This window comes from Lampetra fluviatilis, chromosome 67 (assembly GCF_964198595.1).
Source record: "Lampetra fluviatilis chromosome 67, kcLamFluv1.1, whole genome shotgun sequence".
In the NCBI taxonomy this organism is placed as follows: Eukaryota; Metazoa; Chordata; class Hyperoartia; order Petromyzontiformes; family Petromyzontidae; genus Lampetra; species Lampetra fluviatilis.
Window position 1 is genome coordinate 2044844 of NC_136341.1, and position 27900 is coordinate 2072743.

The 27900-nt window shown below is 52.9% G+C and overlaps 1 protein-coding gene and 1 long non-coding RNA gene across 2 annotated transcripts in view; one reads left to right on the top strand and one right to left on the bottom strand.

The window, feature by feature from the left end:
- The window catches only part of LOC144952366 (SLIT and NTRK-like protein 3), a 58706-nt gene extending 32389 nt beyond the window's left edge, over positions 1-26317 (top strand). The window contains 4 exon segments of the mRNA XM_078882756.1: positions 6846-6947; positions 16998-17245; positions 22939-23942; positions 23944-26317. Of these exon segments, the coding sequence (XP_078738882.1) occupies positions 17054-17245; positions 22939-23942; positions 23944-25579 (2832 nt within the window). The 5' untranslated portion in view covers positions 6846-6947; positions 16998-17053 and the 3' untranslated portion in view covers positions 25580-26317.
- The window catches only part of LOC144952369 (uncharacterized), a 144103-nt gene that overhangs the window by 61469 nt on the left and 54734 nt on the right, over positions 1-27900 (bottom strand). The gene's annotated exons all lie outside the window — the stretch shown is intronic.

The window sequence follows — 27900 nt, forward strand, 5'->3', positions numbered from 1 at the left end:
ACCGTGATGATGACAGAAAGAGACGCAGACTCCAAATATACAGCAACAGGCGTCGTAAAGGTCGGTATTGAACCCACGACCTCCTGTAGACCAGGCGAGGTAGTCAACATCTCCTAGCCACCGTGATGATGATGAGAGAGAGAGACGCAGACTTCACATTTACAACAGGAGCAGGCATCGTCAGGGTCGGGATGGAACCCACGACCTCCTGTAGACCAGGCGAGGTAGTTAACATCTCCTAGCCACCGTGATGATGATGAGAGAGAGATGCAGACTCCACATATACAGCACAAGCAGGCGACCTCAGGGGTCTGGGATCGAACCCACGACCTCCTGTAGACCAGGCGAGGTAGTCAACATCTCCTAGCCACCGTGATGATGATGAGAGAGAGACGCAGACTCCAAATATACAGCAGCAGCAGGCGTCGTAAGGGTCGGTATCGAACCCACGACCTCCTGTAGACCAGGCGAGGGAGTCAACATCTCCTAGCCACCGTGATGATGATGATGAGAGAGAGACGCAGACTCCAAATATGCAGCAGCAGGCGTCGTAAGGGTCGGTATTCAACCCACGACCTCCTGTAGAACAGGCGAGGTTGTTAACATTTCCCTAGCCACAGCGGCGCCCCAAAAAGCACGCTGTTAAATCCGCGCGGCAGGCGGCAGCGTTTACGGGTGCCACAGACGTGTGGCCACAGGCCCAGGAGTTAATCACTTCGAATGGACGGGGGGAAAAAAATCCCGACTCTAATTGAACGCCGATTCTCCCCCCCACCGCCGCCCCCCCTAACAAACCCGAACAGCAAACGCGCGAAAAGGTTTGTTGGCACGGCTGACGCGGTGCCGATTTTTATGCCCCCGCGTGGTGTGGACGAGAGGGGAAAAAAGCGAAACGAAAAAAAGAGACAAAAGAAAGAGACAAAACTAAATAAAAAGAGAGATAAAAAGAGAGAGAAAACGAGAGAAAAAATAAATAAATAAAAATAAAGAAAAAAATTAACCCGTAAAAACAAAGTTTTTCACTAAAAATCCTTTATATGCGTGGCGGCTAGAGTCCTCTCGTCCTCTGGCTTGAGATGGCTGCCACCTATGGGTCCGATGATTGCCTGCCACCATTAAGCAATTGGTAATTACATAAAATGTATTTTTCCTAAAAAGTGTAAAATTTTGGGAAAATTTTTTTACGAAAATAAATTGTCACGCACAACGAGTCTGTGTGCAAAATGTCAGCTCGATTGGATCACGGGAAGTGGGTTAAAAAACGACCGAAAGATTTGCACGGTCGTAAGCAAGCAAGCAAGCACGCAAGTGAACTTAATATAAAGGATTTAAAAAGAGAGGAGAGAGAAAACGAGAGAAAAAATAAAGAAATAAAAAGAAAGAAAAAAAGAGAAAACAGACAACCAAATTTCGATTTAAAGCTTTCGTGACTGCAGGGATTCATCTTGTTGGTTCTTTCGGTAAAGTCGTCACGTAGAAGGGAAATAATAAAATAATAAACATAAAACATTATACAATACAATTCTCACGACGTTTCGGCCACAACGCAAGCAGCCGTCCTCAGGCGAAGAACAGGTCTGTCGGAATGACAGCGTCTGAATGAACACCACCAAGCTTGGCATATACAGAAAGACAACGTCTGAATGAACACCACCAAGCTTGGCACATACGGAAAGACAGCGTCTGAATGAACACCACCAAGCTTGGCATATACAGAAAGACAACGTCTGAATGAACACCACCAAGCTTGGCACATACGGAAAGACAGCGTCTGAATGAACACCACCAAGCTTGGCACATACGGAAAGACAGTGTCTGAATGAACACCACCAAGCTTGGCATATACGGAAAGACAACGTCTGAATGAACACCACCAAGCTTGGCATATACGCTGCCAAGCTTGGTGGTGTTCATTCAGACGCTGTCTTTCCGACAGACCTGTTCTTCACCTGAGGACGGCTGCTTGCGTTGTGGCCGAAACGTCGTGAGAATTTTATCTTATTATGTTTAAATTTTATTATTTTATTATTTCCCTTCTACGTGACTTGACCGAAAGAACCAATGAGGCTCAACGAACTCCACCGTCGATTCTTTTGCCGCTTTCGATTTTAAATCCGGCGTCTTCCGAGAGAAATGCGTTCACGTCCGCCGATTGATTTTTAAAATCGTTCGAAAGCCCGTCTGAGTTCTCTCTTCTAAGCGCTTACAACACCATCTCACCCCCCCCCCCCCCCCCCAATTACGAGATGCGTGTCGTCGTCGTCATAACAGAACCGTGAAAAGGAAAGCGTGTCATTAAACACGCGCGCACGTGTAATTACAACGCGCGCTCCTCCTTGATGACGGGGACATTCAGATTTCGCGAAAATTAACAGCGATGTTGATGTGTAAACGACAGCAGCAGATTTTGACGAAGTGGTGGTGAGTCTATGGTGCAGTGTTGAGTCTATGGTGCAGTGTTGAGTCTGTGGTGCAGTGTTGAGTCTATGGTGCAGTGTTGAGTCTGTGGTGCAGTGTTGAGTCTATGGTGCAGTGTTGAGTCTGTGGTGCAGTGTTGAGTCTATGGGGCAGTGTTGAGTCTGTGGTGCAGTGTTGAGTCTGTGGTGCAGTGTTGAGTCTGTGGTGCAGTGTTGAGTCTGTGGTGCAGTGTTGAGTCTGTGGTGCAGTGTTGAGTCTGTGGTGCAGTGTTGAGTCTGTGGTGCAGTGTTGAGTCTATGGTGCAGTGTTGAGTCTGTGGTGCAGTGTTGAGTCTATGGGGCAGTGTTGAGTCTATGGGGCAGTGTTGAGTCTGTGGTGCAGTGTTGAGTCTATGGTGCAGTGTTGAGTCTGTGGTGCAGTGTTGAGTCTGTGGTGCAGTGTTGAGTCTGTGGTGCAGTGTTGAGTCTATGGTGCAGTGTTGAGTCTGTGGTGCAGTGTTGAGTCTATGGGGCAGTGTTGAGTCTATGGGGCAGTGTTGAGTCTATGGTGCAGTGTTGAGTCTATGGTGCAGTGTTGAGTCTATGGTGCAGTGTTGAGTCTATGGTGCAGTGTTGAGTCTATGGTGCAGTGTTGAGTCTATGGTGCAGTGTTGAGTCTATGGTGCAGTGTTGAGTCTATGGTGCAGTGTTGAGTCTGTGGTGCAGTGTTGAGTCTGTGGTGCAGTGTTGAGTCTATGGTGCAGTGTTGAGTCTGTGGTGCAGTGTTGAGTCTGTGGTGCAGTGTTGAGTCTATGGTGCAGTGTTGAGTCTATGGGGCAGTGTTGAGTCTATGGTGCAGTGTTGAGTCTATGGTGCAGTGTTGAGTCTATGGTGCAGTGTTGAGTCTATGGTGCAGTGTTGAGTCTATGGTGCAGTGTTGAGTCTATGGTGCAGTGTTGAGTCTATGGGGCAGTGTTGAGTCTATGGTGCAGTGTTGAGTCTGTGGTGCAGTGTTGAGTCTATGGGGCAGTGTTGAGTCTGTGGTGCAGTGTTGAGTCTATGGTGCAGTGTTGAGTCTATGGGGCAGTGTTGAGTCTATGGTGCAGTGTTGAGTCTATGGTGCAGTGTTGAGTCTATGGGGCAGTGTTGAGTCTATGGTGCAGTGTTGAGTCTATGGTGCAGTGTTGAGTCTATGGTGCAGTGTTGAGTCTATGGTGCAGTGTTGAGTCTATGGTGCAGTGTTGAGTCTATGGTGCAGTGTTGAGTCTATGGGGCAGTGTTGAGTCTATGGTGCAGTGTTGAGTCTGTGGTGCAGTGTTGAGTCTATGGGGCAGTGTTGAGTCTATGGGGCAGTGTTGAGTCTATGGTGCAGTGTTGAGTCTGTGGTGCAGTGTTGAGTCTATGGTGCAGTGTTGAGTCTGTGGTGCAGTGTTGAGTCTGTGGTGCAGTGTTGAGTCTGTGGTGCAGTGTTGAGTCTATGGTGCAGTGTTGAGTCTGTGGTGCAGTGTTGAGTCTGTGGTGCAGTGTTGAGTCTATGGTGCAGTGTTGAGTCTATGGTGCAGTGTTGAGTCTATGGTGCAGTGTTGAGTCTATGGTGCAGTGTTGAGTCTATGGGGCAGTGTTGAGTCTATGGGGCAGTGTTGAGTCTATGGTGCAGTGTTGAGTCTGTGGTGCAGTGTTGAGTCTGTGGTGCAGTGTTGAGTCTGTGGTGCAGTGTTGAGTCTGTGGTGCAGTGTTGAGTCTATGGGGCAGTGTTGAGTCTATGGTGCAGTGTTGAGTCTGTGGTGCAGTGTTGAGTCTGTGGTGCAGTGTTGAGTCTGTGGTGCAGTGTTGAGTCTATGGTGCAGTGTTGAGTCTGTGGTGCAGTGTTGAGTCTATGGTGCAGTGTTGAGTCTATGGTGCAGTGTTGAGTCTATGGTGCAGTGTTGAGTCTATGGTGCAGTGTTGAGTCTATGGTGCAGTGTTGAGTCTATGGTGCAGTGTTGAGTCTATGGTGCAGTGTTGAGTCTATGGTGCAGTGTTGAGTCTATGGTGCATCATTAGACCTCCTTTGCCAGTACCAAAGTATAATAATAGGGGGTTTTTCCCCTTTTTCTGGCAACAAAACTGAAACCTTTTTACAACGTATCATGTCACTGCATTAACCACAACACTTGTGGTCAAAATGCAAACAAAAAACACACTATGATAATTTCTGCATTGTCCTTGATACTGATTGGTCCACACCAGAGACGGCTTTCTTTTGAGCCTCTTCTCAATTGGTGCTCAACCAGAGGATGCCAAACGGCCGGGTACGGGTAGCCGAGTATTGGGTAGGGTACGGGTATCGGGTACCCGGTTGCGACCTCTGCCAGGAGGTGGGGTAGTGTCATGGGAGACCAGCCTGCTTGCCATGGCCACACACAACTCACAAACTGAATATCCCTCCCCGAAAACGATTCTTGACACGCTGCGGGGCATTCATATTTAGAATCAACAATGACATAGACAGGACATCTGCGAAATTAAACAATGGTGTCTCACCAACAGCCGCTCGCGTTAAGCGTTCTGGCGGCGGCCCTCAATCGTTCCCCGCCACGGTTCAACAGTTCGCCATTCGAGACCGACAGGGACTCTCCCACGTGTTCATTTAGAGAGGGTGGGGGGGGGGCTCAATCGCTCTCTCTCTCATTCTCACTCGTCCGCTCACTCCCCCTCGCTCTCTCTCTCACTCTCTCTCTCACCCGCTCACTCTCTCGCGCTCTCTCTCGCTCTCTCGCTCACTCTCTCGCTCACTCTCTCACCCGCTCTCTCTCGCTCGCTCACTCTCTCACCCTCTCACTCTCTCGCTCACTCTCTCGCCCTCTCTCTCTCGCTCGCTCACTCTCTCACCCTCTCACTCTCTCGCTCACTCTCTCACCCTCTCACTCTCTCGCTCACTCTCTCGCCCTCTCTCTCTCGCTCACTCTCTCACCCTCTCACTCTCTCGCTCACTCTCTCACCCTCTCACTCTCTCGCTCACTCTCTCGCCCTCTCTCTCACCCGCTCACTCTCATTCCCGCTCGCTCTCTCTCTCTCTCACTCTCTCGCTCACTCTCATTCCCGCTCGCTCTCTCTCTCTCTCACTCTCTCGCTCACTCTCTCTCCCGTTCTCTCTCTCTCTCGCTCACTCTCTCTCCCGTTCTCTCTCATTCCCGCTCTCTCTCTCACCCGCTCTCTCTCTCCTGCTCACCCCGCTCTCACTCACCCGCTCACTCTCATTCCCGCTCACTCGCTCGCTCGCTCGCTCTCTCACCCGCTCTCTCTCCTGCTCACCCGCTCTCTCTCATTCTCGCTCGTCCGCTCACTCTCATTCCCGCTCACTCGCTCGCTCGCTCACCCGCTCTCTCTCCTGCTCACCCGCTCTCTCTCATTCTCGCTCGTCCGCTCACTCCCCCTCGCTCACCCCCTCGCTCTCTCACTCTCTCTCTCACTCTCTCGCTCGCTTTCTCTCTCGCTCGCTCTCTCGCTCACCCGCTTTCTCACTCACCCGCTCGCTCTCTCTCTCTCGCCCACTCTCTCTCTCGCCCACTCTCTCTCACCCGCTCTCTCTCTAACTCTCTCTCGCTCACCCGCTCTCTTTCTCACCAGCTCTCCCTCTCACCCGCTCTCTCCCCATCTCTCTTTTTTTTACGATCAGCGGAAACAAGAAGATGCTCGGTTTAGTCGGCACTTTGCTTCGTTCATCATTTCGTAATTTTTTTAATAACTTTGATTTATGTAAACCCCCACCTCTCGCCCACTCTCTCGCCCACTCTCTCTCTCGCTCACTCTCTCGCCCACTCTCTCTCTCTCGCTCGCTCTCTCGCCCACTCTCTCTCTCGCTCACTCTCTCGCCCACTCACTCTCTCTCGCTCACTCTCTCGCCCACTCTCACTCTCTCGCCCACTCTCACTCTCTCGCTCACTCTCTCTCTCGCTCACTCTCTCACCCACTCTCTCTCTCGCTCACTCTCTCGCCCACTCTCTCTCTCGCCCACTCTCTCTCTCGCTCACTCTCTCTCTCTCGCTCACTCTCTCGCCCACTCTCTCTCTCGCTCACTCTCTCACCCACTCTCTCACCCACTCTCTCTCTCGCTCACTCTCTCGCCCACTCTCTCTCTCGCTCACTCTCTCGCCCGCTCTCTCTCTCGCTCACTCTCTCACCCACTCTCTCACCCACTCTCTCACCCACTCTCTCTCTCGCTCACTCTCTTGCCCACTCTCTCGCCCACTCTCTCGCCCACTCTCTCACCCACTCTCTCACCCACTCTCTCACCCACTCTCTCACCCACTCTCTCACCCACTCTCTCACCCACTCTCTCACCCACTCTCTCACCCACTCTCTCTCTCGCTCACTCCCTCACCCACTCTCTCTCTCGCTCACTCTCTCGCCCACTCTCTCGCCCACTCTCTCACCCTCTCTCTCTCTCGCCCTGTCTGTCTCTCGCAGGCTGGGAGGCTGTCCACCGCAGCGACAAACAAACGACAAACAAACAACAAACAAATCACGGGGAGGACACAAATGTTGAAAGTGCTCGCTCAAGAATACTGAGTGAGTGACGCCTCACTCCCTCCCCGCCTCACTCCCTCCCCTCCACTCCCTCCCACTGTCACTCCACTCCCTGCCTCACTCCCTCCCCTCCATCCCTGCCTCCCTCCATCCCCCTCCCTCACTCCCTTCCCCGCCTCACTCTGTCCCCTACACTCCCTCCCCCCCACTCCCTCCCCCCCACTCCCTCCCCCCCACTCCCTCCCCCCCACTCCCTCCCCCCCACTCCCTCCCCTCCACTCCCTCCCCTCCACTCCCTCCACTCCCTCCCCTCCACTCCCTCCCCTCCACTCCCTCCCCTCCTCTCCCTCCCCTCCTCTCCCTCCCCTCCACTCCCTCCCCTCCACTCCCTCCCCTCCACTCCCTCCCCTCAACTCCCTCCCCTCAACTCCCTCCCCTCAACTCCCTCCCCTCAACTCCCTCCCCTCCACTCCCTCCCCTCCACTCCCTCCCCTCCACTCCCTCCACTCCCTCCACTCCCTCCCCTCCACTCCCTCCCCTCCACTCCCTCCCATCCACTCCCTCCCCTCCACTCCCTCCCCTCCACTCCCTCCCCTCCACTCCCTCCACTCCCTCCCCTCAACTCCCTCCCCTCCACTCCCTCCCCTCCACTCCCTCCCCTCCACTCCCTCCCCTCCACTCCCTCCCCTCCACTCCCTCCCCTCCACTCCCTCCCCTCCACTCCCTCCCCTCCACTCCCTCCCCTCAACTCCCTCCCCTCAACTCCCTCCCCTCAACTCCCTCCCCTCAACTCCCTCCCCTCAACTCCCTCCCCTCCACTCCCTCCCCTCAACTCCCTCCCCTCAACTCCCTCCCCTCCACTCCCTCCCCCACTCCCTTCCCTCCACTCCCTCCCTTCCACTCCCTCCCCTCTCTCCCTGACTCCCTCCTTCCCCCTCCCTCCCTCACTCCCTCCCCCCCCCTTCACTCTCTCCCCTCCACTCCCTCCCCTCTCCCTTCCACTCCCTCCCTCCCCTCCACTCTTTCCCTGCCTCCCTCCTTCCCCTCCACTCCCTCCCTCCCACCACCGCACCGGAGTCTTATCGTGGTGCCGGGAAGCGCCGACGGAATGACCGTGTGCCCCCGTGCCTTCAGTCTCCCGCATTCTCTCCACCCTCCTCGGTTGTGGTGGCAACACCGTAGCCACCACCACCGCCACCACCACCGCCACCACCGTCGCAGCTGCAATTTAACTTTGGCCGTAGGAGGTGGCGGTGCTGGTGGGGAGCGAAGTGGCTCAACACTGCACCATTCTCAACACTGCACCATAGACTCAACACTGCACCATAGACTCAACACTGCACCATAGACTCAACACTGCACCATAGACTCAACACTGCACCATAGACTCAACACTGCACCATAGACTCAACACTGCCCATAGACTAAACACTGCACCATAGACTCAACACTGCACCATAGACTCAACACTGCACCATAGACTAAACACTGCACCATAGACTCAACACTGCACCATAGACTCAACACTGCACCATAGACTCAACACTGCACCATAGACTCAACACTGCACCATAGACTCAACACTGCACCATAGACTCAGCACTGCACCATAGACTAAACACTGCACCATAGACTCAACACTGCACCATAGACTCAACACTGCACCATAGACTCAACACTGCACCATAGACTCAACACTGCACCATAGACTCAACACTGCACCATAGACTCAACACTGCACCATAGACTCAACACTGCACCATAGACTCAACACTGCACCATAGACTAAACACTGCACCATAGACTCAACACTGCACCATAGACTCAACACTGCACCATAGACTCAACACTGCCCCATAGACTCAACACTGCACCATAGACTCAACACTGCCCCATAGACTCAACACTGCACCATAGACTAAACACTGCACCATAGACTCAACACTGCACCATAGACTAAACACTGCACCATAGACTCAACACTGCACCATAGACTCAACACTGCACCATAGACTCAACACTGCCCCATAGACTCAACACTGCACCATAGACTCAACACTGCACCATAGACTCAACACTGCACCATAGACTAAACACTGCACCATAGACTCAACACTGCACCATAGACTCAACACTGCACCATAGACTCAACACTGCACCAAAGACTCCAAACTCCGCACTTCCAAATGGAACAGTTTGGCTACATGCGGTAGTGAACAGACGTTCAACACGCACCCACACACGTACGTACGTGTGTGTACGTGCACACATGTACACACACGTACAGACACACACGTACACATGTACGTGTGTGTATGTACACACACGCACACACACGTACACACACACACGTACACACACGTACGACGCGCTGGACAGAGACAGCGAGCATTCCTGCAGTGTCGGCATCTCCTGACTAAGCAACGACCACAAGGCTGTGATGGGGGGGTCGGGAGAGGGAGGGGGGTTAGGAGCGAGAGAGGATATCTTTCTCCCGTGTGGCTCCATGATCTAATCCAATGGTTTCTTAACCTGGGGGTGCACGCCACCCCATGGGGGTGCGAGATGACCTTTCTGTGGTGGGCGTTCGAGACGTGGCCGGATTTTTTCTCAGACGGTAAACCATCGAAAGACACAAATTCAGCTCGGGCAATGTTAAGTTACAACGTATTTAGTTTCATCAACATTGCACGTTTTAGTGAACGACTGCCTTCAGTAAAGAACTACCAATCGAATGCAGATGCAACTGGTTCTTCACGTTCTGCAGATGTAGATGCCACTGGTTCTTCATGTTCTGCAGATGTAGATGCCACTGGTTCTTGATGTTCTGCAGATGTAGATGCCACTGGTTCTCCACGTTCTGCAGATGTAGATGCCACTGGTACTTCATGTTCTGTAGATGTCACTGGTTCTTCATGTTTTGTAGATGTAGATGCCACTGGTTCTTCACGTTCTGCAGATGTAGATGCCACTGGTTCTTCATGTTCTGTAGATGCCACTAGTTCGTCATGTTTTGTAGATGTAGATGCCACTGGTTCTTCATGTTCTGCAGATGTAGATGCCACTGGTTGTTCATTTTCTGCAGATGTAGATGCCACTAGTTCTTCATGTTTTGTAGATGTAGATGCCACTGGTTCTTCATGTTCTGCAGATGTAAATGCCACTGGTTCTTCATTTTCTGTAGATGTAGATGCCACTGGTTCTTCATGTTCTGCAGATGTAGATGCTACTGGTTCTTCATGTTCAACAGATGTAGATGCCACTGGTTCTTCATGTTCAACAGATGTAGATGCCACTGGTTCTTCATGTTCTGCAGATGTAGATGCCACTGGTTCTTCATGTTCTGCAGATGTAGATGCCACTGGTTCTTCATGTTCTGCAGATGTAGATGCCACTGGTTCTTCATGTTCTGCAGATGTAGATGCCACTGGTTCTTCATGTTCTGTAGATGCCACTAGTTCGTCATGTTTTGTAGATGTAGATGCCACTGGTTCTTCATGTTCTGCAGATGTAGATGCCACTGGTTGTTCATTTTCTGCAGATGTAGATGCCACTAGTTCTTCATGTTTTGTAGATGTAGATGCCACTGGTTCTTCATGTTCTGCAGATGTAAATGCCACTGGTTCTTCATTTTCTGTAGATGTAGATGCCACTGGTTCTTCATGTTCTGCAGATGTAGATGCCACTGGTTCTTCATGTTCAACAGATGTAGATGCCACTGGTTCTTCATGTTCAACAGATGTAGATGCCACTGGTTCTTCATGTTCTGCAGATGTAGATGCCACTGGTTCTTCATGTTCTGCAGATGTAGATGCCACTGGTTCTTCATGTTCAACAGATGTAGATGCCACTGGTTCTTCATGTTCTGCAGATGTAGATGCCACTGGTTCTTCATGTTCTGCAGATGTAGATGCCACTGGTTCTTCACGTTCTGCAGATGTAGATGCCACTGGTTCTTCATGTTCTGCAGATGTAGATGCCACTGGTTCTTCATGTTCTGCAGATGTAGATGCCACTGGTTCTTCATGTTCTGCAGATGTAGATGCCACTGGTTCTTCATGTTCTGCAGACGTAGATTCCACTGGTTCTTCACGTTCTGCAGATGTAGATGCCACTGGTTCTTCACCTTCTGCAGATGTAGATGCCAATGGTTCTCTGATTCTCGGTCCGAACGGGCAACTGGACATGTGGACAGGCCGTCTCCTGATGATGCTGGTTGTTTTTTGTAATTACCGGTGAACGTCACAATACTCGAACTGTAAATGTAGTAGTGGGTTTACTCTCCAACACACCGGTGTGCTGTACTAGTAACGAATTGGCACGTTTAGTTAATATGATAAACCTTTACTAATTGGCTGTGTCGGGTGGTGGTGGATTTAACGACACGCATTTATATTCACGCGATCTAACACAAAAACAAACCTCTATTAGGTTTAGTAATAGATTTTTACCCTTTCAACTGGTACAAAAACTGACACCTTTATACAAGGCATCATGTTTGCAATAACCACAACACAAGCAGTCAAAATGCAAACAAAAAGAAACAACTCTGATGATAATGATATGCACTGTCCTTGAAGTTGATTGGTCCACACCCGAGACAGCTTTTCTTAGAGCCTAGTCTCCATTGGTGTTGGACCAGATGACGCCAAAAGGCGTTTTTGTACCAGTTGAAAGGGTAAAAACCTATTACTATATTTTGCCACTGGTAAAGGAGGTCTCATAGTGTAAATCTCTGTTAGGTATGTTCGTATATCTGAAAGTTCGCAATTCGAATGTTCATAAGCAGAGGAGTCCCCGTATAGCAGAACACAAATTGCCCCTAAGACGGACACCACCGGGCAAAAAGGAAACCCCTGGGAGACCCAAAAACCAGGGCCAGATTATGGTTCTTGTAGACCCTAGGTGATAACGTTCCCACAGTTCGATTTAAAGCTTTCGTGACTGCAGGGATTCATCTTCTTGGTTCTTTCGGTAAAGTCACGTAGAATGGAAATAATATATTATTATAATATTTTATTTTATTATAGAAGATTAACTTTCCCACAGTTAGGCACAAGCTGCCCCATGTCACTACACCAGGCAATCCTCGGTTTGCGCTCTTTCGCGGCGTGCCGTTCAGGGACCACGACGTTTGAATCGGTCCTGGGCCTCCCCCCCCCTAGGTCGACTCAGCCTCTTCAAATGAGTATCTGGAACTAAATATCGTTATCTTCTTGGTTCTTTCGTTAAGTCACGTAGAATGGAAATAATAAAATAATAAATGTTTTTTTTTTTCCATTCTACGTGACTTTACCGAAAGAACCAAGAAGATGAATCCCTGCAGTCACGAAAGAAGCTTTAAATCGAAATTTAAATATCGCTACTTGGGAAGACAAAGGCGGTCGGGCGTGGTGCTGGCCACCCACCCCCTCGTGTGCCACAGTGCCGGTAGCCTTCATAGGCGCTGCTGCTACTCGCTAAACAGCACTTGCCCCAACAGTCTGTTAATGCTACACGGGGGACCTTCGTCTTTTGTGCTCGCACGCAGTTACGAGATGTCGTAACTGCCCACACGTTCCATTACTATTTAGTCCGTGCCCCTCATTCGGTGAAGGGGAAGCGGGCGCGCTGTGTGCTGCAGATAAGCAGATTTAATTTGAAATTGTTGAGAGAAAGAGAAGGGAAAAAAAACAAGGTAAGCCTCCCAAAAATATTTAAGAGGCGAAAATGCCTTGGACTATTTCCGTTCGGCTACGATAATTAAAAACAGCGTTCTTTATCGAAGCGAAAAATAATTTAAAAACACCGTCTCCGATCAACCGTACAAGCGATAGCTCAACGAAGTGGCTTATCATTATTATCATCATCATCATCATCACGTGTGGAAATGTATCGCACGAGACAAATACTCTCTTAAGCGCGTCGTGACGTTGATTCTAAAATGTGGAGGGGGGAAAAAACGGAGGATGTGGAGAAAATCCACGCGACCACAAGGAGAATAAGCAGAGTCCAAATAAACAGCAGCAGGCATCGCCGGGGTCAAGATCTAACCCAAAACCTCCTGCATACCAGGAGAGGTAGTTAACATTTTACCACGGGGAGAGAGAGAGATGAAGAGTCCAAATAAACAGCAGCAGGCATCGTCGGGGTCAAGATCTAACCCAAAACCTCCTGCGTACCAGGAGAGGTAGTTAACATTTCACCACGAGGAGAGAGAGACGCAGACTCCAAATATACAGCAGCTGGCGTCGTAAGGGTCGGTATTGAACCCACGACCTCCTGTATACCAGGCGAGGTAGTTAACATCTCCTAGCCACCGTGATGAAGACAGTGAGAGAGACGCAAACTCCAAATATACAGCAGCAGGCATCGTCAGGTTCGGGATCGAACCGACAGACCCGTTGTATACCGGGCGAGGTAGTTAACATCTTTGAGCCACCGTGATGATGATGATGATGAGAGACGCAGACTCCAAATATACAGCAGCAGCAGCAGCAGTCATCGTCAGAGTTGGGATCTAACCCACGACCTCCTGCACACCAGGCAAGGTAGATAACATCTCAAAAAAGCATTGGTGAGGTGCGGTTTGCATCGATGTGCCTCACCGCGTTCGCTCCTCGACTATGATGTGAAATTTTTGAGTCTCACCTTTTAAAAGACGCGACGGAGACAAATTGAAGCCGTTTCGATAAGCCAAAGGTCATGCCCCCCCCCCCCGTCACACTCCGCCTCCCCCCCCCTTTCGCGCCGCGGGAAGTAAAATTACTTAAAAGGTCAAACGTCGACCGGGATTCTGAACTCGCAATCATCGGAGCGCGATCGGAGCGCACCCGGAACAAATAACAAATAGATAAAGATGCACCGGAGCAAACACGGAGAAGCCTCGTTTCACTCTGGAGCTCAACGATGGGCGGTTAACGGGCGAGATGTTAACTACCTCGCCTGGTACGCAGGCGGTCGTGGGTTCGATCCCGACCTCTGACGATGCCTGCTGCTGCTGTATATTTGGAGTCTGCGTCTTTCTCTCTCATCATTAGCATTATCACGGTGGCTATAAGATGTTAACTATCTCGCCTGGTACGCAGGCGGTGGTGGGTTCGATTCCGACCCTGACGATGCCTGCTGCTGCTGTATATTTGGAGTCTGCGTCTCTCTCTCTCATCATTATCACGGTGGCTATAAGATGTTAACTACCTCGCCTGGTACGCAGGCGGTCGTGGGTTCGATCCCCACCTCTGACGATGCCTGCTGTATATTTGGAGTCTGCGTCTCTCTCCCTCATCATCATTACGGTGGCTAGGAGATGGTAACTACCTCGCCTGGTACGCAGGCGGTCGTGGGTTCGATCCCGACCCTGACGATGCCTGCTGCTGTATATTTGGAGTCTGTGTGTGTCTCTCTCTCTGTCCCCATGGGATTTTCTCCGGCTCCTTCAGTTTTTCCCTCAACAATTATATAATCAACGTCACGCATTCAGAGTATTTCGCTGCTGCTATTAATTCCCACGTGACCATGATATCAGCCATATCGTTGAGCTATTGTGTGTGATAGCCAGGTTGCTTACCTGGTACATTTAAAATAGTTTATAGTTCAACATTGAAGTCTATTGGAGCCTTTAACATTGAAGTCTATGGGAGCTTTAACATTGAAGTCTATGGGAGCCTTTAACATTGAAGTCTATGGGAACCTTTAACATTGAAGTCTATGGGACACTTTAACATTGAAGTCTATGGGACACTTTAACATTGAAGTCTATGGGACACTTTAACATTGAAGTCTATGGGACACTTTAACATTGAAGTCTATGGGAGCCTTTAACGTTGAAGTCTATGGGAGCCTTTAACGTTGAAGTCTACGGGAGACTTTGACATTGAAGTCTATGGGAGCCTTAACATTGAAGTCTATGGGAGCCTTTAACGTTGAAATCTATGGGAGCCTTTAACGTTGAAGTCTATGGGAGCCTTTAACGTTGAAGTCTATGGGAGCCTTTAACGTTGAAGTCTATGGGAGCCTTTTAACATTGAAGTCTATGGGAGCCTTTAACATTGAAGTCTATGGGAGCCTTTAACATTGAAGTCTATGGGAGCCTTTAACATTGAAGTCTATGGGAGCCTTTAACATTGAAGTCTATGGGAGCCTTTAACATTGAAGTCTATGGGAGCCTTTAACATTGAAGTCTATGGGAGCTTTAACTTTGAAGTCTATGGGAGCCTTCAACATTGAAGTCTATGGGAGCCTTTAACGTTGAAGTCTATGGGAGCCTTTAACGTTGAAGTCTATGGGAGCCTTTAACATTGAAGCCTATGGGAGCCTTTAACATTGAAGTCTATGGGAGCCTTTAACATTGAAGTCTATGGGACACTTTAACTTTGAAGTCTATGGGAGCCTTCAACATTGAAGTATATGGGAGCCTTTAACATTGAAGTCTATGGGAGCCTTTAATACATTCCTGCGGAGGGAGCTGGTAGGAACGTTGGGTTGCTCGGTCAATGGCCAGGGTCAATGGCGGCATGGTGTATTCCGCAAATATGGCCGACTGTGAGGGCGGGCACAAGCAAAACTACGATGTTTCGATCGCAACACGCTTGTGTTTACCGATAGACCCAAATAATATGAATTCCTGCAGTCACGAAAACTCTAAGTCAAGATTACACGTAGTTTCGTTTTCATCTATTGGCAGGTCACGCGCGGGTTGATTATAGTTGGGTAACGACCCAGAGGTCGCAAACGGGTTTTGATTCCTTACCCGTACCCGGCCGCACCAGGGTCGCAAACGGGTACCCGTACCCGGGTAGGGTACAGGTACCCGTTCCCTACCCGTACCCTACCCGAAATGAGTGACAAACGGTGACTCACCAATGACTCACGGTCCTACGCGTACCCGTACCCGGCCGCACCAGGGTCGCAAACGGCTACCCGTACCCGGCCGGGTACGGGTAGCCGGGTATCGGGTAGGGTACGGATATCGGGTACCCGGTTGTGACCTCTGCTATGAAGGCTACCGGCGCTGTGGCACACGAGGGGGTGGGTGGCCAGCACCACGCCCGGCCGCCTTTGTCTCCCCCCCCAATGGCTTTGTGTTTGGTGGCAGGTTTGACAATGCACCATGACATCATTTTTTTCGGTAATTTTTAAGGCATTCATTCAGACGTTGTCTTTCCGACAGCCCTGTTCTTCACCTGAGGACGGCTGCTTGCGTTGTGGCCGAAACGTGGTGAGATTGAATTTTATCATGTTTGTGTTTTATTATTTTATTATTTCCCTTCTACGTGACTTTACCGAAAGAACCAAGAAGATGAATCCCTGCAGTCACGAAAGCTTTAAATCGAAATCTTTCGGTAAAGTCACGTAGAAGGGAGATAATAAAATAATAAAACATAATAAAATAATACAATTCTCACTACGTTTTCGGCCACAACGCAAGCAGCCGTCCTCAGGTGAAGAACAGGTCTGTCGGAAAGACAGCATCTGAATGAACACCACCAAGCTTGGCAGCGTATATGCCAAGCTTGGTGGTGTTCATTCAGACGCTGTCTTTCTGTATATGCCAAGCTTGGTGGTGTTCATTCAGACGTGTCTTTCCGTATATGCCAAGCTTGGTGGTGTTCATTCAGGCGCTGTCTTTCTGTATATGCCAAGCTTGGTGGTGTTCATTCAGACGCTGTCTTTCCGTATATGCCAAGCTTGGTGGTGTTCATTCAGACGCTGTCTTTCCGTATATGCCAAGCTTGGTGGTGTTCATTCAGACGCTCTCTTTCCGACAGACCTGTTCTTCACCCGAGGACGGCTGCCTGCGCTGTGGCCGAAACGTCGTGAGAATTGTATTTTATTACGTTTTATTTTTTTTATTTTTTTATTTCCCTTCCACGTGACTTTACCGAAAGAACCAAGAAGATTCGAAGGCATCGTCGTCATCATCACCGCTATTTTAATTTTGGAGCTTTCGTGACTGCAGGAATTATTCTTTGGTTCTTTAGGTTAAGTCACGTCTATTTAATTTATTATTTTATCTTTAGACGTGACTTAACCGAAAGAACCAAAGAATAATCACCACTATTATTTACCGACTAAAAAATGAAATGATAATCGTCCACTGCTGTCCCGTTGCAGCGCTGCCCACGTGACGCTGTGAGCGGAGGCGGTGGGGGGGGGCACCAGCGGGCACCATGGGGGCTCCGGCTGCTCTACCGCCCTTCGTGACCCTCTGCCTCCTCCTGCTGCTGCTGCTGCTGCTGGCGCTGCCACGGTGGGCGGACGCTAATACCGCCGCCACCGCCGCCACCGACAGCTTGGACATCGTCGTCGCAGAGTCCTGCCCGGCTGTGTGCAGCTGCGAGGAGAGGGAGTCGCTCCTGCAGGTTGGTGCAGTGTTGAGTCTACGGTGCAGTGTTGAGTCTACGGTGCAGTGTTGAGTCTACGGTGCAGTGTTGAGTCTACGGTGCAGTGTTGAGTCTACGGTGCAGTGTTGAGTCTACGGTGCAGTGTTGAGTCTACGGTGCAGTGTTGAGTCTACGGTGCAGTGTTGAGTCTACGGTGCAGTGTTGAGTCTACGGTGCAGTGTTGAGTCTACGGTGCAGTGTTGAGTCTACGGTGCAGTGTTGAGTCTACGGTGCAGTGTTGAGTCTACGGTGCAGTGTTGAGTCTACGGTGCAGTGTTGAGTCTACGGTGCAGTGTTGAGTCTACGGTGCAGTGTTGAGTCTGCGGTGCAGTGTTGAGTCTGGTGCAGTGTTGAGTCTATGGTGCAGTGTTGAGTCTGTGGTGCAGTGTTGAGTCTATGGTGCAGTGTTGAGTCTATGGTGCAGTGTTGAGTCTGTGGTGCAGTGTTGAGTCTGTGGTGCAGTGTGGAGTCTATGGTGCAGTGTCGAGTCTATGGTACAGTGTTGAGTCTATGGTGCAGTGTTGAGTCTATGGTGCAGTGTTGAGTCTGTGGTGCAGTGTTGAGTGTATCGTGCAGTGTTGAGTCTATGGTGCAGTGTTGAGTCTATGGTGCAGTGTTGAGTCTGTGGTGCAGTGTTGAGTCTACGGTGCAGTGTTGAGTGTATGGTGCAGTGTTGAGTCTGTGGTGCAGTGTTGAGTCTGTGGTGCAGTGTTGAGTCTGTGGTGCAGTGTTGAGTCTGTGGTGCAGTGTTGAGTCTGTGGTGCAGCGTTGAGTCTGTGGTGCAGCGTTGAGTGTGTGGTGCAGCGTTGAGTCTATGGTGCAGTGTTGAGTCTGTGGTGCAGTGTTGAGTCTATGGTGCAGTGTTGAGTCTATGGTGCAGTGTTGAGTCTGTGGTGCAGTGTTGAGTCTGTGGTGCAGTGTGGAGTCTATGGTGCAGTGTCGAGTCTATGGTACAGTGTTGAGTCTATGGTGCAGTGTTGAGTCTATGGGCAGTGTTGAGTCTGTGGTGCAGTGTTGAGTCTATGGTGCAGTGTTAAGTCTACGGCCAGTGTTGTATGTATATTGAACTTATTTCGCATCGTGCGTAGCCCACCGTGCTAATCGGAGGTGCGACTGTGTGTGTGGTCTCAATGGGGAGCGGTGGTGTTAGCAGCGGTTAGCGCCGCGCTGCGCTACGAACCCGATAGACACCCGAGTTCGATCACGGCCATCAACAACACTGGGTCTGCCCCCCCCCCCGCGAGGTCGACTCAGCCTCAAATGAGTACCTGTTGCTCTGTGTGGACTACACGTCGCAACTGGGGGAGACAAAGGCGGCCGGGAGTGGTGCTGGCCACCTGCCACACCTTTCGTGTGTCACAGTGCCGGCCTTCTTAGTCGCTGCTCGCTAACGGCACTTGCCCCTGCAGTCTGTCCAGGCTCTATGGTGGGGGAGGGGATCTTCGTGAGCGAGTGGGTCGATGGGTTAGTGGGTGACTAAGTGGGTGGGTGGGTGGGTGAGTGAGTGAGTGGGTGAGTGAGTGAGTGGGCGGGTGAGTGAGTGGGCGGGTGAGTGGGTGAGTGAGTGGTGAGTGAGTGGGTGGGTGAGTGGGTGAGTGAGTGGGTGAGTGAGTGAGTGGGTGAGTGAGTGGGCGGGTGAGTGAGTGGGTAAGTGAGTGAGTGAGTGAGTGGGCGGGTGAGTGAGTGGGTGAGTGGGCGGGTGGGCGAGTGGGTGAGTGAGTGGGTGAGTGAGTGAGTGAGTAAGTGGGCGGGTGAGTGAGTGGGCGGGTGAGTGAGTGAGCGGGTGAGTGAGTGAGTGGGCGAGTGGGTGAGTGGGCGAGTGAGCGGGCGGGTGAGTGAGTGGGTGAGTGAGTGGGCGGGTGAGTGAGTGGTGAGTGAGTGGGCGGGTGAGTGAGTGAGTGGGCGAGTGGGTGAGTGAGTGAGTGAGTCAGTGAGTGGGTGAGTGAGTGGGCGGGTAAGTGAGTGGGTGAGTGGGTGAGTGGGTGAGTGGTGAGTGAGTGGGTGGGTGAGTGGGTGAGTGAGTGAGTGAGTGGTGAGTGGGCGGGTGAATGAGTGGTGAGTGGGCGGGTGAGTGAGTGGGTGAGTGAGTGGGCGGGCGGGCGAGTGAGTGGGCGGGTGAGAGAGTCAGTGAGTGGGTGAGTGAGTGGGCGGGTAAGTGAGTGGGTGAGTGGGTGAGTGAGTGAGTGAGTGGGCGGGTGAGAGAGTCAGTGAGTGCGCGTTGCTGGCCACCCGCCCACTCATGTACCACAATTCCGGCCTTCGTTAGGTGCCGCTCCTCACTAACAGCACTTGCCCCAACAGTCTGTGAAGAGGCGGCACGAGGCAGGGAGGGTGCGGGGGATCTTTGTCTTTGGCGACAGCTCTTTGGGAGCGAACATTGCCCACGGCGAGCTCCGTTCACTCGGCTCAGAGGCCCGGAAAAAATTCTAATCGGCGCGCTAACGACGTGCGGCGCCCCCTAATTATTACCGTGCAGCCATGCGCACCTCATTAAGAGTGAGAATACAAATTGGCCGACACCCCCAGCCTCGACGATTTCCTCGCACGGATAGTGGGAGGTGGGAGGAGCCGAGTGGGTGGGGCGAAGAGAATTCCAGAATACGGTTGATTGCGAGATTCAGAAAACATTAAACACATTCCTCGGTTAAGGTTATACAAGATGTACACTATGAGATCTCTTTTACCAGTGGCAAAATATAGTAGTAGGTTTTTACCCTTTTAAACTGGTACAAAACTGACACCTTTATTCAAGGCATCATGTTTGCAATAACCACAACACAAGTAGTCAAAAAAGCAAACAAAAAGAATCAACTCTGATGATGATAATAATATGCACTGTCCTTGGAGTTGATTGATCCACACCCGAGACGGCTTTCTTTAGAGCCTAGTCCCTATTGGTGTTGGACCAGATGACACCAGAAGGCGTACAACTCAAACACAGTGCACTATCAGAGTCTTGAGAGCTCGGGGTAAGCATTTACACTATGAGATCTCTTTTACCAGTGGCAAAATATAGTAGTGGGTGGGTGAGTGCCTTGAATAAAGGTGTCAGTTTTGTACCAGTTTAAAAGGGTAAAACCCTACTACAATGTTATACAAGATGTTTTTGTTTAATTCACTCGGTGTTAAGGCCCCCGCCACTTGAATTTCTACGAAGATCTTGGCTATAACAAGAGATGGCAAGCTCAACGAAGTGGGCTCATCATCATCATCACGCAGAAATTTCTCTAAAACAGTACTCTCCTTTTTCGTATTTGATTGTCAGCCAACACTGGCAGAAACAACATGGGCATTTTCGTTCTCTTATGCACCAAGAGGTGCTTGTGCACAAACAGGTCCACGTCAACTTTTGGCGTCATCTGGTCCAACACCATGTGAGACTAGGCTCTAAGGAAAGCTGTCTCGGGTGTGGACCGATCAACTTTAAAGACAGTGTGCATACAGTATCAGAGTTGTGTGTTTTGTTTGCATTCCGACCGCAGGTATTGTGGTCTATACAAACATGACTCCTTGTAAAAAGGTGTCAGTTTTGTTGCCAGATAGAAGGGTAAAAAAACAATTATCATATTTTTACTGGCAAATGAGGTTCCCATAGTGGTCAACGTACAGTTACACCTCGTGCCCTCTTTTAGCCCCGCCCCCCCCTCCCAATACGTTCCATTCATTGGCTACCACATTCTGATAAGCTCCTCCCCCCTCCTCCCCCTTGTATTTAAGAACTTGCATCTTGGAATCCCTGCCTCACTTGATACAGCAAATCTGGCTGTGACGGTCCCACCTGATGACGGAGACTTGTGTTGCCTCAGAAACGTCGTGATTTTTATTATTTTATTTTTATCAATTTCATTCTTTTTACCTACGTGACTTTACCGAAAAAACTAAGAGAATGTACTCTAAAACGCACGATGCTAAATGCGCAGGGGGAAAAAAAAAACGGAGGAACCTGAAGAAAAATCCACGCGCCCACCGGGAGAGAAAGACAGACTCCAGATATACAGCAGGATCGAATCCACAACCTCCTGTACACCAGGCGAGGTAGTTAACATCAAAACTAAAACTATTTAGTATTTTACCAGGTAAGACTCACCACTGAAATACGTAGCTTTTTCAGAAGCGATCTGGCTATCACAAATGATAGCACAACGAAGAGGATGATGTCATCATCATCATCATCATCACGTGGGCATTTATAACGGCAGCCAAAAAGCTCTAAACGCGTGACGTTAATTCTAAATGTCGAGGGGGAAAACCGGAGGACCCGGAGAAAAATCCACGCTACCACGGGGAGAGACACACACGCAAACTCGATATATACAGCAGCAGGCATCGTCAGGGTTGGGATCAAACCCACAACCTCTGGTGTACAGGGCGAGGTCGTTAACATTTCCTAGCTACCGTGATGATGATGATGAGAGAGAGAGAAAGACGCAGACTCCAAATATACAGCAGCAGGCATCGTCAGGATGGAGATCGAACCCACGACCTGTTTACCAGGCGAGGTAGTTAACATCTCCAAGCCACCGTGATGATGATAAGAGAGAGAGACACGCAGACTCCAAATATACAGCAGCAGGCATCGTCAGGGTTGGGAACAAACCCACGACCTCCTGTGTACCAGGCGAGGTAGTTAACATTTCCTAGCCACCGTGATGATAATGAGAAAGAGAGACACGCAGACTCCAAATATACAGCAGCAGGCATCGTCAGGGTTGGGAACAAACCGACGACCTCCTGTGTACCAGGCGAGATCGTTAACATCTCCAAGCTACCGTGATGATAATGATGAGAGAGAGAGAGAAACGCAGACTCCAAATATACAGCAGCAGGCATCGTCAGGATGGGGATCAAACCCACGGCCTCCTGTGTACCAGGCGAGGCAGTTAACATCTCCTAGCCACCGTTGGCGCCCCTTGAACAGAGTTGAAGGGTGAACCTCCTGGCAGGATGCGTCAATCGCTGCAACTTGGCGGGGGAGTCGTAGAACAAACAACGGACAGCCACCACCGTCATATTTGACAAGCAAATCTGCTGGAAATTGTCAAAAAAAAAAATCGCTTCGCTTGACGAGTAACAAAGGTCGCAACCGGGTACCCGATACCCGTACCCTACCCGATACCCGGCTACCCGTACCCGGCCGGGTACGGGTAGCCGGGTACCCGTTTGCGACCCTGGTGCGGCCGGGTACGGGTACGGGTAAGGAATCAAAACCCGTTTGACGAGCAATCACCTTGGAAACTTAACAATCGACCTCTGGGGCAGTTCGATGTGGAACGCAAAAGGGCCACATTGTCGATGGGACTTAAATGGGTCCGTTACCGAGCTTCAAATGAACAAAGATCGCCCTCCGATCGCCCTCCGATCGCCCTCCGATCGCCCTCCGATCGCCCTCCGATCGCCCTCCGATCGCCCTCCGATCGCCCTCCGATCGCCCTCCGATCGCCCTCCGATCGCCCTCCGATCGCCCTCCGATCGCCCTCCGATCGCCCTCCGATCGCCCTCCGATCGCCCTCCGATCGCCCTCCGATCGCCCTCCGATCGCCCTCCGATCGCCCTCCGATCGCCCTCCGATCGCCCTCCGATCGCCCTCCGATCGCCCTCCGATCGCCCTCCGACCGCACTCCGATCCCCCTCTGATCCCCCTCCAATCCCCCTCCGACCCCCCCCGTGCACAGGTCGACTGCGACAACCGCGGCCTGCAGCACGTGTCGCAGCTGCGCCTGCAACAGCATCCGCAGCAGCAGCATCCGCAACATCCGCCGCAGCAGCAGCCCCCCCCCCGACCGTACCAGCTGCACCTGCACGGCAACTCGATCGGCGCGCTGGCCTCCGGCGACTTCCACTGCTGCCCGGGCGCCGTGGCCCTCGACCTGGCCAACAACGGCCTGCTGGAGGTGGCGGGCGGCGCCTTCGAGGGCATGGCCCTCCTGCGCCACCTCCGTCTCCACGGCAACAAGCTGGAGGCCCTCGGCAACGGCACGTTCGCCGGCGCCGAGGGCCTCGACTACCTGCAGGCCGACTACAACCTCCTGCGGCGGGTGGAGGCGGGGGCCTTCCGAGGCCTGGCCCGCCTCCGGGTGCTCATCCTCAACGACAACCTCCTGCGGCGTCTGCCCGCGGGGGTCTTCAGCGGCGTGCCCCTGCGCCACTTGGACCTGCGGGGCAACCGCCTCAAGGCGCTGGCCTACGGGGGACTCCTGGAGCACCTGCGCGGGGTCGCCGAGATGCGTCTCGAGGAGAACCCCTGGGAGTGCTCGTGCGGCCTGGCCGCCCTCAAGGAGTGGCTCGAGGGGCTGGCCGCGGGGCCGCCGCCCCCGCCGCTCGTGGGCGAGGCCGTGTGCGAGACGCCCTTCCGGCTGCACGGCAAGGGCCTGCTGGAGCTGTCGCGGCGAGACATCTGCGCCGGTGGCGACGACGACGACGACGACGATGACCACGATGGCGTTGACGGACACGACGGACAAGGTCCGTGGCCGCGCCCTACCCCGGCCGGCGCAGCCAAGCCGCGGCTCTTTGCCACCACCACCACCGTGGCGGCGCCGGCATCGTTCGCCGGCAAGCCGCACCCCAAGCCGCCCAAGGCCACGGCGGCGTACGACCGCGGCAAGGGCGCGGGCGACCGCAACGCGTCGCTGCTGGCGGCCGCCACCACCGCCACCAACATGGGTCCGATGGCGGCGGGGGGGGGTGGCGGCGGGCGGCCACCGCCAGGCCAAGCCGCCGGCTCCGACGAGCTGCCCCAGCGCGTGCTCGTGCGCCGTGCACGCGTCCGACGGGGGCCTCGCCGTCGACTGCCAGGGCCGCGGCATCGAGCGCGTCTCGGCCCTGCGGCCCCGCCCCCTAGGGCCCCGGAGGCTGTCGCTGCGCGCCAACAGCATCCGCGAGGTGCTGGCCCATGACTTCCGCGACCTGGGCACCCTGGAGCTGCTCCACCTGGGCGCCAACCGCATCTCGGCCGTCCGCGACGGCGCCTTCCTGGGCCTGTCGCGCCTGCGCCGGCTCCACCTCGACGCCAACGCCCTGCGCAGCCTCTCGGCGGGCACCTTCGCCGGCCTCGGCGCCCTCCGCTTCCTCTACCTGGAGTCCAACGCCATCGCAGAGGTGCACGCCGGGGCGTTCGCAGCCACCGCCGCCCTGCAGCTCCTCTTCCTCAACCGCAACCGCCTGCGCCGGCTGCCCGCGGGGCTCCTGGGCGCCGCCGCCGGCGTCACGAGGCTCAACCTGCGGGGCAACCGCCTGCGCGGGCTGCCCGCCGACGGGCTCCTGGCGCCGCTCGCCGCCTCGGCGGTGCAGGTGGACCTGCGGGACAACCCGTGGGAGTGCGACTGCTCCGCCGAGCCCCTGCGCCGCTGGCTCGACTCCCTGAGCACGGGCATCGTGCAGGGCGCCGTCGAGTGCGCAGGCCCCCCGCCGCTGGCCCGCCGCGACCTGCGCTCCGTGCCCTTCGACGAGCTGTGCGCCGGCGAGCGCCTCGCCGAGGCTGCCGCTTCGACGGCGGGCGGCACGGCTCCGCCGCCCGCCGCCCCCTCCCCGACGCCGGCGCGCGGCCCCCTCGGCGTGCCGCTCTCCGTGCTCCTCCTGGCTCTGCTCGCCGCTCTCGTCGCCGCCGTGGCCCTGCTCGCCGCCCTCTTGCGGCGCCGCGGGGCGGCCTCCCGCCCGCCGGCGGCAGCCGACGCCGTCGCCGGCCGCGCCGACGCCGGCCTGACGGCGGCGTTCGACTACGGCCGCTACGAGGCCAAGGCCGCGGAGGCGGCCAAGGCCGAGGGGGCACCCGCGCCGGGGCCGAATCGGCAACGGGGCAGCGGCGGCGGCGGCCCCTCCATCTACACGGTGCCGCTGTGCGCCGGCGACCCCGACCGCCGGTACCGTCAGGTGCTGCTCGGCGAAGGGAGCGCGGCCGGCTCGGCTTCGGCGTCGCGCGAGCACGGACGCTGCCCCGGCACGCCGGCCCTGCGGTACTACACGCTGGACCACCACCGGCGGCGGCGGTGGCAGCAGTACGACGGCGCCGGCTGCGGCGCGGCCGACGCGTCGTACCTCGCCGGCAGGGCCCCTCACGTCAGCTTCCAGTTCCGCAGCCTCAGCAGGCTGGGCCGGTTGCAGCAGCAGCAGCGGCAACGGCAGCGGCAGCAGCAGCAGCAGCAGCAGCCGAACTACGACTCGGACAAACGCCCGTCGCAGCCGGCGCCGCTGGGGTTCCGAGCGGAGGGTGCGGTGCGTGCCGCCGGCGAGTGCTTGGAGCTGAACGCGAGGCTGCGTGCCGAGCCAGACTACCTGCAAGTGCTGGAGAGGCAGTCTCCGTACGAGCAGTTCTAACGCAGGTCACCCAGGACGAGGCCTGAACGTTCGTCGAAGGTCGGGGCTACGGGAATGCTTGGCATGCCCGCCCGCCCGCCCGCCCTCTGTTGTTCTTCTGACGTTTTTGATCGCCGGAGGAGGAGGAGGAAGAAAGGTCCTGGGTTGAATGCGAGTTCAAGGTCGGGCTGTCGATATGTGCGGATACACTCCCGCCCTCTGCTGCTCTTATGTTTTCAATCGCCGGAGGAAGAAGGTTTTGGCTGAACATGCGTTGAATGCCGAGCTGCTGATATGCTCGGGATCGGCACCCGCCCGCCCGCCCGAACCCGCCCTCTGTTCTTACGACGTTTTTGATCGCCGGAAAGCAGAGGAGGAAGGAAGGTCTGGGCTGACTGTGCATTCAAAGTCGGGTTGCGGATACGCTCGGGATACCCGCCCACCCGCGCGCCGTTCTTACGAAGTTTTTGAAACATAGTTTGAAGCCGGGAAACCGCCACTCATATCTCGACGGACGCCGACATTTGTATGCACGGAGAATTTTTATAGCCATAACAGCCGGAGGCGCAAAGCATCGTAGTAGGTTTCGAAACGCGTGAACACCAAGTAAAGACGCATTCACCTTCACGTTTAGGAATCGTTCACCTTCACGTTTAGGAATCGTTCGCCTTCACGTTTAGGAATCGTTCACCTTCACGTTTAGGAATCGTTCACCTTCACGTTTAGGAATCATTCGCCTTCACGTTTAGGAATCATTCGCCTTCACGTTTAGGAATCATTCGCCTTCACGTTTAGGAATCATTCGCCTTCACGTTTAGGAATCATTCGCCTTCACGTTTAGGAATCATTCGCCTTCACGTTTAGGAATCATTCACCTTCACGTTTAGGAATCATTCACCTTCACGTTTAGGAATCATTCGCCTTCACGTTTAGGAATCATTCGCCTTCACGTTTAGGAATCATTCGCCTTCACGTTTAGGAATCATTCGCCTTCACGTTTAGGAATCATTCGCCTTCACGTTTAGGAATCATTCACCTTCACGTTTAGGAATCATTCGCCTTCACGTTTAGGAATCATTCGCCTTCACGTTTAGGAATCATTCACCTTCACGTTTAGGAATCATTCGCCTTCACGTTTAGGAATCGTTCACCTTCACGTTTAGGAATCATTCGCCTTCACGTTTAGGAATCATTCGCCTTCACGTTTAGGAATCATTCACCTTCACGTTTAGGAATCATTCGCCTTCACGTTTAGGAATCATTCGCCTTCACGTTTAGGAATCATTCGCCTTCACGTTTAGGAATCATTCGCCTTCACGTTTAGGAATCATTCGCCTTCACGTTTAGGAATCATTCGCCTTCACGTTTAGGAATCATTCGCCTTCACGTTTAGGAATCATTCGCCTTCACGTTTAGGAATCATTCGCCTTCACGTTTAGGAATCATTCACCTTCACGTTTAGGAATCATTCGCCTTCACGTTTAGGAATCATTCGCTTCTCTCTGCGTTACCCTTTCCGCCTCTCGCGTATTAGCCTGCCCTTATTAGCAGCGACGGTAATCCTAGGACACTCTCATTTGGCTCTACGAGGTAACGAAAATTCTTCTTCGGGGAAAATTACCCTCTTGTTTACTCGGCACTAACGTTACCCTTGGTTCTGCGACCGGAAGAGACTTCTTAGCGAGGACGTGGGCACGCACGGGGTGCAACAAAAACTGGTTTTTATTGTACGACACGCGATTTAGTTTTCCCCGCGTGGACGTTTGCACGTGCCGAGTTGCTTACGAGGAACTGTACGATGAATGCACTTTCGACCGCGCGACGGAGAATAAACGTATTTTAAAACCGCCGCAGCCGCTCGCCGCGTGTGTGTGTGTGAGAGCAATTTCCCCGAAGTTAGAGGCAACGGGTTAAGAGGAGGTGCTGAGTAAATGAGGGTAACTTATTATTGCCCTTCTTGGTTCTTTCAGTAAAGTCACGTAGAAGGGAAATAATAAAATAAAACATAATAAAATACAATTCTCACGACGTTTCGGCCACAACAAAAGCAGCCGTCCTCAGGTGAAGAACAAGTCTGTCGGAAAGACAGCGTCTAATTCTGAATGTCAGACTTTACCGAAAGAACCAAGAAGATGAATCCCTGCAGTCACGAAAGCTTTAAATCGAAAAATAATAATGCAAGCTATCTTCTTGGTTCTTTCGGTAAAGTCACGTAGAATGGAAATAATAAAATAATAAAAATAAAACATAATAAAATACAATTCTCACGACGTTTCGGCCAAAACGCAAGCAGCCGTCCTCAGGTGAAGAACAGGTCTGTCGGAAAGACAGCGTCTTTCCGT